Consider the following 14,485-nt stretch of genomic DNA (forward strand, 5'->3'; position numbering starts at 1 on the left):
TCTCACCATGAGATCAGGTGTGCAAAGGACATGGTGAGATCCGGAAATCAGAGAAACAGAGCGCCCGCTAGCGTTCGTTCATTACAAGCGTGTACAGTTTTTGCCGTGCATAATCAGAACGTTGGTTGTGTGTGACCGCGCAACACCAATGGTCTTGGAACCAAGACTAGATTGTTGGGGGTTTTCCGGGTTGAGTTGAGATGCTAGATATTTCCTCAATAAGAAACAAGTTGTATTGTGATTACGTAAGAAAGGTAAGTTAGCTAAAATGTAAAAAATAATTAATGGCCTGACGTTTCGACCCTAGCAGAGTCTTTCTCGAAGGCTAAATGACAACACAACAAACATGAACAGGCAACTAAGTGAAACATATGCAGTGAAGTGGAAATACATGAATGGGGTTAGAAAGCATACATAAAAAACATGGGTAAACAATGAATAGGAGGACAAAAAGGGGGGTGAAGGGAAGGGACTGGTTTGACCACAAGCAAGTATAGATGGAAACACAAAGGACAACATCAAGGGTGATATGATGAAACCATAGGAGCCACATAGGAAATCGGCACCAAAGTTTCCATTGGCACGCCACATACCATATCATGAGCAGTAAGTTAGATTTATTGCTCCATCCAAACCAAGCGCGATAGCTTTAACTTTGTAAATCAGCATGTGACGCAAAATAATATTCAAAATTAGTGTTGAACTTGTTAGATGAAACAAAGCATCCAAGCATGGGATTGGGACGTAGGTCTATAGACCTTTGTGGCAGCCATCTTGAATTTCCCCATTGATATCAACGTAACCAAAACGAGGCTGGAAGAACAAAATAATCTGGCTCCTTTTTGCAAAATTATATTCTATCATTCGTTATTGTTATTCGATACAAATGAACAATGACCAAGGATGGAGACAGTATGGTAAAGGTCTATAGCCCATCATATTTTGAATTGATTTGGCCAGCCATAGCAACAGCGTAGATTGTTTGTCGAGAACGAAAGGTCTGTTGGTTAGACAGACGGATTGCACGCTTCATCGACCGCCATATTTTTGATAAAAGTCCCTGCAAGCCTTTCACGTGTGGACCGCGTGCAAGTTTCATACAAACAATGGTGGACAAGGCTATTATTGAGTGTGTTGACTCTTGACAGGTGTTGACTCTTGACAGAGTTTCTTAGAAGTAGCACAAAGTGTACTTAAAGATGCTTAAAGTGACTACTTAAGATTATGCAACCAGCTGCGATGGGAGTAATGAAGTGGAAAAGCACATGACCAGTCGAGCAGCGCACGCACCAACAACCTCTCGGGTGCGTTATTTCATCGAAGTCTGCACTTTCATTTACCTGGGCCCATTTATTTAGTGTCTTGAGTTGACAGAGTTTCTTTACTTAGCAGGAGCACATACGGTATACTTAAAGCATAAAGGGACTCTGACCCAGCCTACCCATGACCGTTGCATGTGTACAATCGCACTGTGTGACTGTTGCATGAACGGCAGACAAATAGGCAGCGCCTAACGACTTGTCATCAAGTCTAATAACCAGGCCCAATTTCATTCTGTTTAGCAGAAAATTCCATTTTGACAATTTCTCTGCTGAGCAAAATATTGAATGGGGCACTAGTTGCAACACTTGTAAACGTAATGAGAATTTTGGCTTGCCAGTTTTTGTCAAGCAATGTTTTTTTCTATCTTTATCCTGAGCACATTATTTGTTGTGCTAACATGCTTTATAGAAGAGCAAACGAAGACAATTCAAAAGAGCATACATAGATCTTTCCCTTTTTACAGATTTTCATCAACCGCACTGATCAGTAAAAACTTAATCCTGCTAGACTATTTTAATAACTAACATTTATATTGCGTAATCCCTATTATGAATACCTATGAATCAATTTAATCGATTGATTGCTTTGGTGATCGTGGTTTGATAATTTGGATTGTGTTGTGACATTTCATCGAATCCTTCATCCTTGACGAAATGTGTGTGGAGAATCAAAAGGATTATATAATGTGTCTTTTGCATAAAGTAGGGCCAAATTAGTGGAGGGACACTAAATTCCACCTGGTTGCTTGTAGCCTTGATGGCAAGGCTGTCTAGCGCCATCCTTTGTCATGTCATGGTCCGCACACGGAGTCTTTAATTTCAAGATCAATACACTCACGTACTTCGCGCGTGGACAGTGCATGTGGGTCCCTGTGCCTCGTAATGAAGGCTAGCAAACATCGATGCATGCTGCCCTCGTACTCGCAGTGATATGTCTGAGAACAGAATGTGAAAGTTCGATCGGTTTTTCAGATGGTCAAATAAATCCTTAGAAGTACCCAGGGACCACTTTTTTGCTGGGGCCGAGGCAGAGTGGTTGAGCTTGTATCCAGAAAGAAGGCAACCAAGGTTCGTTTCGATCAGCAACCTGAGGTAATTAAACAGCTCCCATTGACTAAATGAATTTGATGTTACTTTTATGCAGCTTTTTAAATTTGAGTCGTCATAAAGCCACATTACGAGATTGCTAATACAAGAAATATGGTCTTGCGTTAAAGGGGTCGCTTTCAGTTTTGTGTTGCATGATTTAATTAGACCCATGATTAGACAGTGTTCTTTTGAAAAATGGGGGAAATGCAAGTCTCAAGCCGGACCTAAGGTTTAAAAGGATAACTTTACGTATGGCGCCACCACTTTTTCACTCATTTTTACAAAAAGGGATATATCAATCAGGTAAATTAGATACTATATTATTTTATTTCGAATGAAAAAGTGGTGGCGCCATACGGAAACTTTTCCGTTTAAAAGTATGCACCGTAAAGTAAAAGCACACTAAATTGAGAGAACAATAATTCTACCTCGATGGTATAAGCATTGTGTACAAATTTAAGTTGACGGGATGTCAGTACCTTTGCCATTTCACACCCTGTTCACTTGGTACCTTCTTCGCACTTCGTCCTGTCATGCTGGTGGTTCTATTACCGCCATGGTCGTCGTACGGCCGGAGGTGGTCATACGACCGTCAGCCGAGGCACTTCCTATGGGGATGTCGGCGTGGCCCTCGGGAAAACTGTCGCCACTCTTTTTACTAATTTCTACAACAATGAATATCTCATATTATGATTAAAAATTATATACTTTTGTATTTCATAACGAGTGAAAAAGTGGGGGCAAAATACAGAAACTTTTCCGGATTTTGTTACTAATGATTACTTTGCATGTATTTATTTATTAATTTTTTTCGCATCTTTTCCTCGTATGTTTAAAGCGATGTATTCCTTTTTTTTAACTGTTCGATTCCTAAATCTTTAATATAAAACAATGTAGCCGAAATGTATTTAATCTAACAATAATTATGTGAAAATTTAATTACCGGAGCGAATAATTATGTCCACGCAGAAAGAGTTATTCCCGGGAAAACATTCTCAGGTTAAAACTTCTGGGCACACAAATTCTTTTATATCCACATTACTTGCGAAGTGAAATGTTTCTCGAAAATGGTTTATACAATCGAAAGTTTTAAGGGATAACTTTCCGTTTTAAGCTGTAATAGGGCTTGGCTTGTAACTAATCGTTTTTATTGTCATAACTTTGAAGAGTGGTCAACCAAACATAATACCTTCCCTCTCGAGAAGCTAAAATCTTAAGCATTTGAATAATATCGCATGCAGTTCTTTCGCACGGCTGTAACTCGTGCGCAAAGAATAACGACAATGGAAAGTTATTTCTTTATTGCCTATTAACTCCATTCACTGCATGAGGAAAGCCTCTTCACCTTTATCCATATCCTTAGCTGTTTGATGCTTGGCATGTACTTACAGGCCTACTGCACCCCCCCCCCCCCCCAACCAAAAACAACAAAATCACCACATCTCTCTCCTTTTTCTTTGTTATCTTGCTTTTTCAAAGATGCACGCGTAGTTGCCGGTAGTTTTATATGCCCGTCATTGTTTCTAACAAGAGTAATTTTGCAGCAGCAGACGATAATTATGTCGAGGTTTGTTTGGCCCTCTAGTATCAAACATCGGGCCGGGTACATCGGGCCCGGCCGGGGAGGCGTGCGGGACTTTCGAAGATGGGAGGTGGTAGTCTGGACGTGCTCCCTCACCAATGGCAATCCATCAAAAGACCGAATGGCACGCTATCCTTCCGTGCTTATTGCACCATAAAAGTCAATGACGCCACAATGCAAATCCATCCAGTGAACGCGCAATGGCCGCCATAACCATCTTGATAACTTATTTTCTCTATTAGATATCAATATGCTGAAATACGCTTACACCCCTTAGAAATTTTTCTGCTACAGTAAGCACGAAAATTTGCTTACCGTTAAGCAGCGCTATGAAATTGGGCCCGGGAGGAAATAGGCCTACACCGAGAACGCTGATTGGCTCCAAAAGGAGCAGCGCGCTGACGGTTTCGACGGACACGTATCGAACGTCGATATTTATTGGGAAAAATCACCGTTGTTTGCTCTTTTCCGTGGACTTATAATGTTGTCTGGAGACCAAAGCTATTTCTTAAGTCGGCCTCCAGACGGGGTGTACATAATAAAGCATTGTGAAATTTGGCCTCCAGACCGAGTCTACATAAGAGCTGTTTGTGAACCCCAGACGGAATCCGCGGAAAGGGGACAAAACGGGCAACTAATCGAGAAGGTCTCACCTATTGATCTTACTGTTATGACTGATGACAGACAGGGTGGATGGTGGGTCATTTTAAGAAGGAGACGTGAAAAGCGACCAGCAACCTAAGGTCATCTGGGATTAGATACTTCAGACTTTCATCTGAATTCGGAATTTACATTGCTGGATCCTGTATTTTTCTCCAAATTAAATAAGTCGTGCTCTTGAATCTGCATTTCTAGGACCGAGGATACGGTTCCCAAAAGCTCCTTGTAACCTATAACTCCAGGGGTGGGCAAAAGGTGGAATTTCTATCATGTTCCAAAGATCTGGATCTTAGTTTCAGAAAATTTGGCTGAAGATAAACTATAACGGATTCTTGATAAAGTCTATATTGCTGTTTTCATCAGAAATATTGAGAATTGTTTTTGTTTTCATGTTTAAAAGGCCCATTTAATATTAAAACCTTGCGCTAGGACTTTGCTCTGGTTCAATTATGCGTACAGTTGCATCCAGCTAGCTCATAGGAACCAGAATCACTGAGCTGGAAAACACTTAAATCAACATAATATTTTTTTAACAAGTTTTTTTATTTATTTTACTTTCTTTGGTTGCTGGTGGTGTTTATACTTTCTGGTAAACACTGGCACGATTGGGGGTCGCAGTTCAAGTCTCGCTCTAGTAATTTTGTTCTTTGTTGGCGCGAGTCAGTTTCTCTTGTGTAGAAACTACAATTTTTATTCAAATGAGCCCCACTGGATGCTCTTTATACCCAGCCCAGCCCACCACCTTTCCAATGGCCTATTACAAAAATCTCAATTGATTTTATAAGATCTAGACGGACTTTTAGCATTTGACTTAAGAGATGTATAGAGTGAACATCTGACGTCATAAGGTGAATGTAGATCCTTACGGATGTACTTTTGACCTGGCACTCCATAACTCGGCAAGTAAATGATTTGTTTCCCAGTGTTAGGATGCTGCACTGATCTGCACTGATCTATTGTAACTTGTATCGAAAGAGTTATAACTTGCCGAATTGGCGTCTATAAAGTGGGATTTCACAGTTTCAGCCAGAGTTCCGCATCTTGCGCCTTCGGCGCCCTATAGCCCTATTACCTTTGGTGGGTCATCATAATGCATATTCATAAATACCTCGGACAGTATCGCTATTCCTATTGGTGGAGAGCGCGTCACGTGGGTGTGTATAAACGTTTGTTTATGACCAGTAAAAAGTGTTGAAACATGGGCGTGACAAGCGAGCTTGCACCTGTTCTTATATGACAGTTTCTTCATTCCTATTGGTCGAGAGCAACGGCCGGGACAGTTTGCGCCACATCACGCGATACGAGCGACGCGCACAGGAGGATGTTTACCCGAGGGCGGCGGAGGGCCTTACCATTTCATAGCTGGAGGGGTCACTGTGTTGAAAGAAATAATTGAACAATTAAAAAAAATCGCCTTTATTCTACTTTTTGACCAAAAGGTTTTTATGTTTTTAACCGAAAAGGTATTTTATGAATGGGAATCAAAGTGAGTGTTGAGTCGGTTTTCAACTAGTGGTTTAAACCCGCCGCGGCCGAGGCCTGGTTGTTGATAATTTACCTCGACTTCGTCTCGGTAAAATTATCAAGAACCAGGCATCGTTGGGATTAATAGTTGAAAACCTCTTCATTGATTCCCTTATTAATGAAACACTAAAAACTGAAGCGCACGCGTGCATGTTAACAAAGGTCATAATGCAAACTGCATACTTGTAGCAGACGAAAGGCGCAGAGCTGATGAAACGCACGACGAACCTTAGTCTTGAAGTCAAGACGGTAATTGTTAAGCGCGGTGTGTAGTTACAGCGCGGTGTAGCTGCGGGGACGATACACACACCCTCGATCCCAGTATGTGTGTGTGAGTCAGTGAGTCAGTCGACTGTTGCATGTGTAACATCGCGCTGTGACTGTTGCATGAAAGGCAGACAAATAGGCAGCGCCTAACGACTTGTCATCAAGTCTAGACGAACCTCGGACTTCTCCTCCATAAAGTTCACTTTAGGTTCACTTTTACTTTTGTATTTACTGGTTGGACTCGAAACGAGTATGATGGCAGGCTTGTGCATGGTGGGTATGGCCGCTATGACGCCACCACTTTTTCACTCATTTTTACAAAAGGGATCTCATTGGGGTATTATAATTATATTTTTTCATATCTAATGAAAAAGTGGTGGCGCCATACGGAAACTTTTCCGGATTTTGTTCGGCGAGCAGTTGCTTGAATTGAAGTTGTTCAAGCTCGGGTGGGAGCAGTCTATGAGTTACGAGTCATTGTGCGCGTTTATCTAATAAAATAGTATAAGAAGTACCTGTCTTTAGGGGACCAGACTATCCTTTTCGTTGCCTTTTGGTGATGTGTTTTGAAGTATTTTCTTATCTGTTTTATTTTTTTCACAGAGTTCAAGACTGTAACCTTCTTCAAACCCAAACATGTCTGGAATGACGTAAGTTCTTTTTTAACTTAGTCTATTATTTTAGGTAACAAAACAAACTCATATTCATAAAGAGTCATATTATTGATATTACATGTTTAATTCCTAATATTATAATATTAATAATGATATTCTTTTACCTTTTCCTTTTTATATGGCCTAAATATTGTTTCTACCTCCATGGTTTACTTCATCCTTCATAGAATCATACCTCCCACCTATTCCTAAATTTAAACTTTGTACTGAAAACAGTGTGTGTTTCTTTTGGGGTGGTTGTGTTTATTTCGGCTGGGTGCTGATACTGGTTGTGTGGGGTTTTTTTTTTTTTTGGGGGGGGGGGGTGACCACTACTAAAGACATGCTTATGCTATGGCATAGGAAAGGGCCTTTCCACTCAAGTTAGTTGGAACTTCCTCCTTGGAAAGCCCCTTGCTTGTGTGTAAAATCTCTGTTTTAAATCTGTTGATCTTGTATACCCTGTATTAATTCTTACCAAGTTAATATATTTTTGTTTGTGGCTTTTACAAGGTCATACTAACTTTGTACAATATTTTCCTCGCCCTATGGTACTGGAGATTTTTTAAATGTTAGAGTCCGATTTTAATGTGTGTGTGGGGGTGTGTGTGTGTGTGTGTATAGTTAGTTTTATGCTTACTTTATAGCTCAGGAAATAAGAATTTGTATTTCTATTTGCCTCTCTTTTTTAGTTAACTTTTACTATTCTTTGATTTTCTTATTGCTCTGTATTTTACCATGTTACTGTAACTGAATTTGTAGTGTAGGCCTACACAGGCTTCTTTTAATACTGATAAGACAACCATGTCTAAATAAATAAATAAATAAATATACATGTAATAAGGTTAGGTTTGCGGTAACACTATGTGAAACTCTCTTTTGAGTAGTGTTAGTTCTGAAAAGAATTAGTTGTTGACGACTGAACAGTTCGATCACTATGCTCTGATCATCTTCAGGACTTCTCCTGAAGCCGTTTAGAGCATATTGATCGAAACGTTGAGTTGTCCACCGCTGGTTCTTTTCAGAACCAATGCTGCTTAAGATCTTCACATGGTGTTACTGCAAACCTCACCCGACTGAATACTTCCACCATGCAAAAATACTTCCACCATGAAAAGTTTAAAATCCTACTCAATATGCCCTAAATAACAACTTACTTTAATTTTTATTCATTAATAACAGTAAAACAATGGGGTCAATGAGATGAACTGAATTACTTCCACCATGCAATATTTTAAAATCCTACTTAATAATAGTAATAATAATAAGGTACAATTATAGGGCGCACATATCCATTTAAAAATGCTCAAGGCACCAAGCATGACCTATAAGTTATTTTGATTTTTATTCATCGCTAGTAAATCAATGGAGTCAATGAGATCCTGGATCTTGGGCATGGCGACCGGGGCGTTGGACTACCTGAAATTGAAGGAACGTGGTCAGGCCGTCGTGGACTTCGCTAAGGAGAAGCCCATCCAAGCTATTCTGATTGGTGTTGTAGCAGCAACAAGCTTTCTACCGGCTGTGGTCTTTGTGTCATTCGTGACCACCTTCCTGGTTGTTGGGCTTGTTGTCTTGCTGGCTATTGAAGGTATTTTGTTTTGTTTATTTTAACAACCTTTAGTGGACATTGGGTTTTGTGTTAGAAAAAGTACCCAAATCCTTTAAGGCAGTGGACACTGTTGGTAATTACTCAAAATAATTATCATAATAAACCTTTCTTGATACAAGTAATGGGGAGAGGTTGATACTATAAAACATTGTGAGAAACGGCTCCCTCTGAAGTAATTTTCCACAATTTATTTTGAGACCTCCAGTTTAGAATTTGAGGTCTCGAAATCAAGCATCAGAAAGCACACAACTGTGAAGACTAATCTTTGACAATTACCAATAGTGTCCACTGTCTTTAAAGTCACATGGTTGTTATCACACCAAATGTTTCGGTAGGATTTGAGCACAAGTCAACTGATGCAAATTTGTTATGTCATAATAGGTATCTCATTGGCAGGAAGTATGAACCAGGCTTTGTTAGACGCACCTCTAGTAATATTGTTATTAAATAAATAATTAAATATATTTTTTTTTTACAGTCAATGTCTCCATGTTTTGTACAGTGTAGTGCGTGTTGTTGGAAACGTATGACATTTATATCCAAGAATGATAATTTGGGTCTTTAAAAAGTAGGAAAACATTTATCAAGAACAAGGGGTGACCAACAAGTACACATGGAATAGGCTATAGAAGACGTGTCGGGCTATTTAATCACATTTTTTTCTGAAAAAAAGTCTAGATAGGACTAAAGTAGGAAGAATATCATAATTGTATGCTTATCATACTTTGTATGTAGATAGTTTTTATTGGCCCATTTTATGATTTATATGCACTTTGATCCCCCGCACCCCCCCCCCAAAAAAGCTTCAATGCGTAAACGTTCCAATTTATTTTGTTTTAAATCCATGCAGGCGTTGCCATCTTGTCAGCCCTTGGGGTCCTTATCTTTGCCCTCATCAGTAGTATGGTTGCCTCTGCCTTCATTGGGATGTTCCTCGTCTCCGGTCTGGTCGTCGGCCGTTTCACATGGCGTGTATCTGCCCCGCTCCGTGCCAAACTAATCGCTCGTATCGTGGCCCTGCTGTACAAGGGCGAACCTGCCCCTGTGGAGAGCACCACCCTAATCCCCGAGGAGAAGACCATCGAGGACGAGTACATCATTCAGGACTAGGATACGTGGTCCCCTAGAAAACGTCTCCAAACCAACAAAAAAGTGCGTTACTTTGGCACGGACGATGAGCAGCAGGCGTTTGTAGCGTCCGTAATACTAGTTCTCATCGTCCTCTTTGCATCCATGTTTCTGTTCTTAGTTGTCAATCCCGCATTGATATTCCTATCCTGGATTGTCAATGTGTGATCCGTCGAAGGGATTGACATCCATGCAAAAGTGCTGGCTTAATGTTGCCAATTAAAATCTGATAAACAAGCAATTCCAAATTCATGATGGCTGTGTGTCTCATCACATGACCACAGATTACGCTTACATTCTTGAGGGTTCATAAAACTTGGTTAGTATTGTTTACCATGGCAACCAGCCATTTTGGTTTTCTATATAAAGAGTGTTACAATTCTCTATGTTTGTTGGTTGATTCACAAAACAAACAAGACTGTTGTGTGTCTGTAATCAGGATTTTGAAATGAAAGAGTGTTGGCGCTTGTGGCGAGAATGTGTTGGTTCGGAAAAGTTTCTAGGGTTAAATTTAAGCCAAGGTTCAACCAGTAGAGGTGTTGCGTTTATGAACCTGGTAACAAAGGGAACATTTGTTTTTTTGTTCCTTTATTAGAACCTTGGCTTTGTTCAAAGCCCCCTTCTCTAAAAAATATTTTTTATATATAACGCATTCATGTAAACAAATCAGCCAAAAAACCATGCAATGTGTTTGGTTTGTGACTGCATTCCCAGCTAATTTTTGCTTAGCATAAAGGTTCTTCTAAGTACTAATTCATAACAGCTATGAGATGAGGCTAAGGACCGGGTCACAAAGTTCTGATATAACATCTGAATGCTCAATAAGACTATTTTTTAGTGAAAGGTGTTTTGAGAATATTAATAATTTGATGTGTCATTGCTGAGAGATACTGTGCTTGAACTCAGTTCTGGTGACAGGAATATTGTTCATAACTCAAGCGCACTAACATTGGTTGGCAAAATGAGGGAACACTGCACTGTTTTGTACACGACTAATGGGAGACTTTCTGGGACGATAGAGGGCAGCAGACTTACCGGGTAAATCCATTGTTCTCAGAATTATGCGCATGTTCAGAACTACGTAAACAATGGAAATTTACCCGGTATGTCTGCTGCCGCCTAGCGTTGGAAAGTCTCCTATTGCTGCAGGACGCAGACGCGATTGCGTGTCTGCTTAGTGCACAACTCTTTGGCATTTGCCAACCAAAAGGGTCTGTTCGCATGCGTGAATGTAATGAGCATTTCATGAAAAGGGTCCATTTGTTTAATACCCGGTAGTGGCACTTGTGTTCTTGGGGAAATACACTCGACTATAGACCTTTCTATTCAACTTGTGTAACAAAGTTACTGTCTGTTTTTGCTTTGCATTTATGGCTTCCCAAAATTTTCCCAACTTTGGTTGGCAAAAGCTTGGGCATGGACATTGCAATAGAAATGTCTATAGTTGCTTCTCATCATTCTAAATGGGTAGCTGTGAGGGTAGAGATTGTTGATGTGAATGATTTATAGCAACCTGTGCGCCTTTTGGGGCTGCCGGTGCTGCATACTCCTAAGGAGTTGAGATGGTTTCAGGACAGCATGACCCGATGAACAGGAATACAGTAGTAATAATACAAATCTATTATGTTCATCTTGAATTTCTACTGTGCTTAACAATTATTTACCTTTTGTGTCTATTTGGTATTCTTATATAATATTTAATTTCTAACTTTTGTTTAAGTGAAAGCTTATTGAGTGAATCAAATTCCAACTATAGTGAAAGAACCCATGGACCCAGCAGGAAAGTGCATACCAAAAATAAATTTAGCTGTCTCTCTGATGAGTACATTAGAAGTCCTTTTGGAGGAGATGACAATAAAGTAAATTGATGTAGTAAATTTGGTTACCTGCATATTCACTATACACACAAATAACATATATTTTTGTACAAAAGGTATTTGCACTGTGTAGGACTTGAATAGGCAAGATAAATTAAACTGAATTGTGGAAATGTCTCGTCATGCCTACGGACAGGGTTAGGAATGTCATTTGAATAAGCTTTGCGACTATTCCAAGCATAACTGAAAACATGTTACTTTCTATGGAGATGACAATTAATCATGAAAAATATGTTTATTAGTACGAGTAATGACCATGAGTAAAGACCACCTTTCAATGCCTGTACAAAATAACTTTGTTGTGTAACAGTGACCATTTTTATTACTTAATTACAGAATTGTTTTATTTTTTGAAGGAAATGTTGGGCTTTTCTTTATAGGAAAACACATTCAATTTGTGTGGTAAAATGTGCAAATTGATTTACGAACTAGAAAATATCTCTCTGATTAATTTTTTTTTTTTAAACCTGGTTGTAAATGTACAAGTTTGAATTTACTATTTACAGAAAAGTTCAGGGTTGTGGAAGTTGAAAACTATTCTTGGTAATTTTGACTCATAAAGCTTACTTTGTGATTAATATAGCATTATGAAATACTTCCATTTACATGTACGAGAAAGTTCTATTTATGTTATATTTTTTCACAATTTCCTAATAAATAAAACTTGTGTGAACATGCAACAAATTTTTTTTTGTGAACATTATTATTAAGTGGCTGTCTTTTCGTTTCGTTGGTGTTGTTCTTTTAAGTTTTACAAGAACCTTAAATGGTTTCGGGCCAATTTTCGAAAAGCTGCTTAAGGGAGAAGGTATTTATGATATTCTGCTAAGCTTAAATATGCAGGGTACCAAATAGTACATGGTGTTTTGGTTGGTAGCCTTATTCTGGTAAGCAACAGTGTGTAGTTCAGCGCTTACATTCATTCTCTGCTTATGAGGTTTTTGCCAAAATTTAACTTAGTTTTTTTTTCTACAACAAAAAACATGGCTGAAAAGATATCGGTGTTGAATCATTTTGATATTGCAGTTCCCAGTTATTTCACTTTTGCTTCTGTGTTCAATCTGCATTAGGCTTTAGTATTTTGTAGCTTCACTTTTCATGTTGTATTGTGTGTCAACATCCTCTATGTATAAAGTAACATGATTTCCAGTTGATCATTTGCATAATTGTGCCTGACCTCTTACCTTGATCTTCACACAATGGGAAACTCAACCAAGCCTACTGGCACGTATCCAACTTCAGTGCCTTTAAATCTTTTCAAAGGCCCTGGACACTACTGGTATTTACTCAAAATAATTATTAGCATAAAAACTTACTTGGTAATGAGCAACATCGAGAGCTGCTGATAGTATCAAACATTGTGAGAAATTACTCCCTCTGAAGTAACGTAGTTTTTGAGAAAGGTAATTTCTCACTTGAATAATAAAAGACTTCAGCCGAGGCCCTTTATTATGCATCTGAAAGCACTCAAAGTAATGCAACAAGGGTGTTTTTTCTTTCATTATTCTCTTGCAAATTCAATGTCCAAACGAGCCAAATTTTCCCAGGTTTGTTATTGTATGCAGATGATGTTGAGATACACAAAGTGAGAAGACTGGTCTTTGAAAATTACCAAATGTGTCAAGTGCCGTTAAGGAGGAAGTTCATCAAAACAGAATCGTACTGCACACCAGCAATACACACATGGAGGATGATGGTAAATTTATAACATTTGAAGAAACTGGACACCTTTGGTAATTGTCATAGACCAGTCTTCTCACTTTGTGTATCTCAACATGTGCACAAAATAACAAACCTGTGAAAATTTGAACTCGTCTGGTCATCATAGCTGCGCGATAATAATGGAAGAAAAAACATCCTTGTCACACGAAGTTGTGTGCTTTCAGATGCTTGATTTCTAGACCTCACGTTTGAGGTCTTGAATCAATTGAAATATTTTAGTGAGAAATTACTTCTTTCTCAAAAACAACATTAATTCAGAGGGACTCTGCGTTTCTTCCAATAATTTGTACTATCAACAGCTCTCCATTGCTCGTTACCAAGTAAGTTTCTATACTAACAATTTTTTAAGTAATTACCAATTAGTGTTTATAATAATTATTAGCATAAAACCTTACTTGGTAATGAGTAATGGGGAGTTGTTGATAGTATAAAACATTGTGATAAACGGCTCCCTCTGAAGTGACAAAGTTTTTTGAGAAAGAAGTAATTTTCCACGTGTTTGATTTCGAGACCTCACAATTAGTATTTGAGATCTGAAAGCACACAGCTTCATGTGACAAGGGTGTTTTTTCTTTCATTATTATCTCGCAACTTCGATGACCGATTGGGCTCAAATTTGATGTGTATGTTGATATACAGCAAGTGAGAAGACTGGTCTTTGACAATTACCAATAGTGTCCAGTGTCTTTAACACACCTTTCTTACTAAAAACAAAAATGGAGCAGTGTATGGTTGAATAACTGAGGGGGAAAACCTACACAGAAATCCTTTTAAAAAAAGAAGACGAGACAAGTTTTCTTTTCTTCCACTGGGCAGTGTTCTGTTATTATAACAAATCATACAGGGAAACCAAAAGAACAAAAATAAACAAGAAAACAAAACGTCAATAAAACTCCTCCCTCCTGTGGGATTTGCAACAAGTCATGTCCTGTTTTCTATACTATCTCTTACGAATTGAAAACACAGAGAACTTAATGAAGATTTTAAAACTACAAAAAAATGCACTTCCCTTGCAAGGTTACACTAATGAATAAAATATGAGTTATTTT

The 14,485-nt window shown here is 38.8% G+C and overlaps 1 protein-coding gene across 4 annotated transcripts; it reads left to right on the plus strand.

Annotated features, from left to right (window-relative positions):
- The first annotated feature begins 202 nt into the window (after window positions 1-202).
- LOC117292707 lies at window positions 203-10,862 on the plus strand. 4 transcript variants are annotated; one of them, XM_033774849.1, is made up of 4 exons: window positions 203-254; window positions 7,048-7,094; window positions 8,456-8,688; window positions 9,560-10,862. In XM_033774849.1, exons 2-4 carry the CDS (start codon window positions 7,081-7,083, stop codon window positions 9,817-9,819), a joined length of 507 nt encoding a protein of 168 aa, XP_033630740.1. In that variant the 5' UTR covers window positions 203-254; window positions 7,048-7,080; the 3' UTR covers window positions 9,820-10,862. The 4 variants fall into 4 exon arrangements, with proteins under 4 accessions (XP_033630740.1, XP_033630737.1, XP_033630738.1 ...); XM_033774846.1 differs by lacking the exon at window positions 203-254 and adding an exon at window positions 2,208-2,414; XM_033774847.1 differs by lacking the exon at window positions 203-254 and adding an exon at window positions 6,590-6,717.
- The last annotated feature ends 3,623 nt before the right edge of the window (window positions 10,863-14,485 follow it).

Source organism: Asterias rubens, chromosome 7 (genome assembly GCF_902459465.1).
Source record: "Asterias rubens chromosome 7, eAstRub1.3, whole genome shotgun sequence".
NCBI lineage: Eukaryota > Metazoa > Echinodermata > Asteroidea > Forcipulatida > Asteriidae > Asterias > Asterias rubens.

Excerpts from the sequence above, each read along its gene's own strand:
- LOC117292707 (XM_033774849.1), top strand. Across the intron at positions 8,689-9,559 it reads TGTCTTGCTGGCTATTGAAG|GCGTTGCCATCTTGTCAGCC; the intron begins GTATTTTGTTTT and ends AAATCCATGCAG.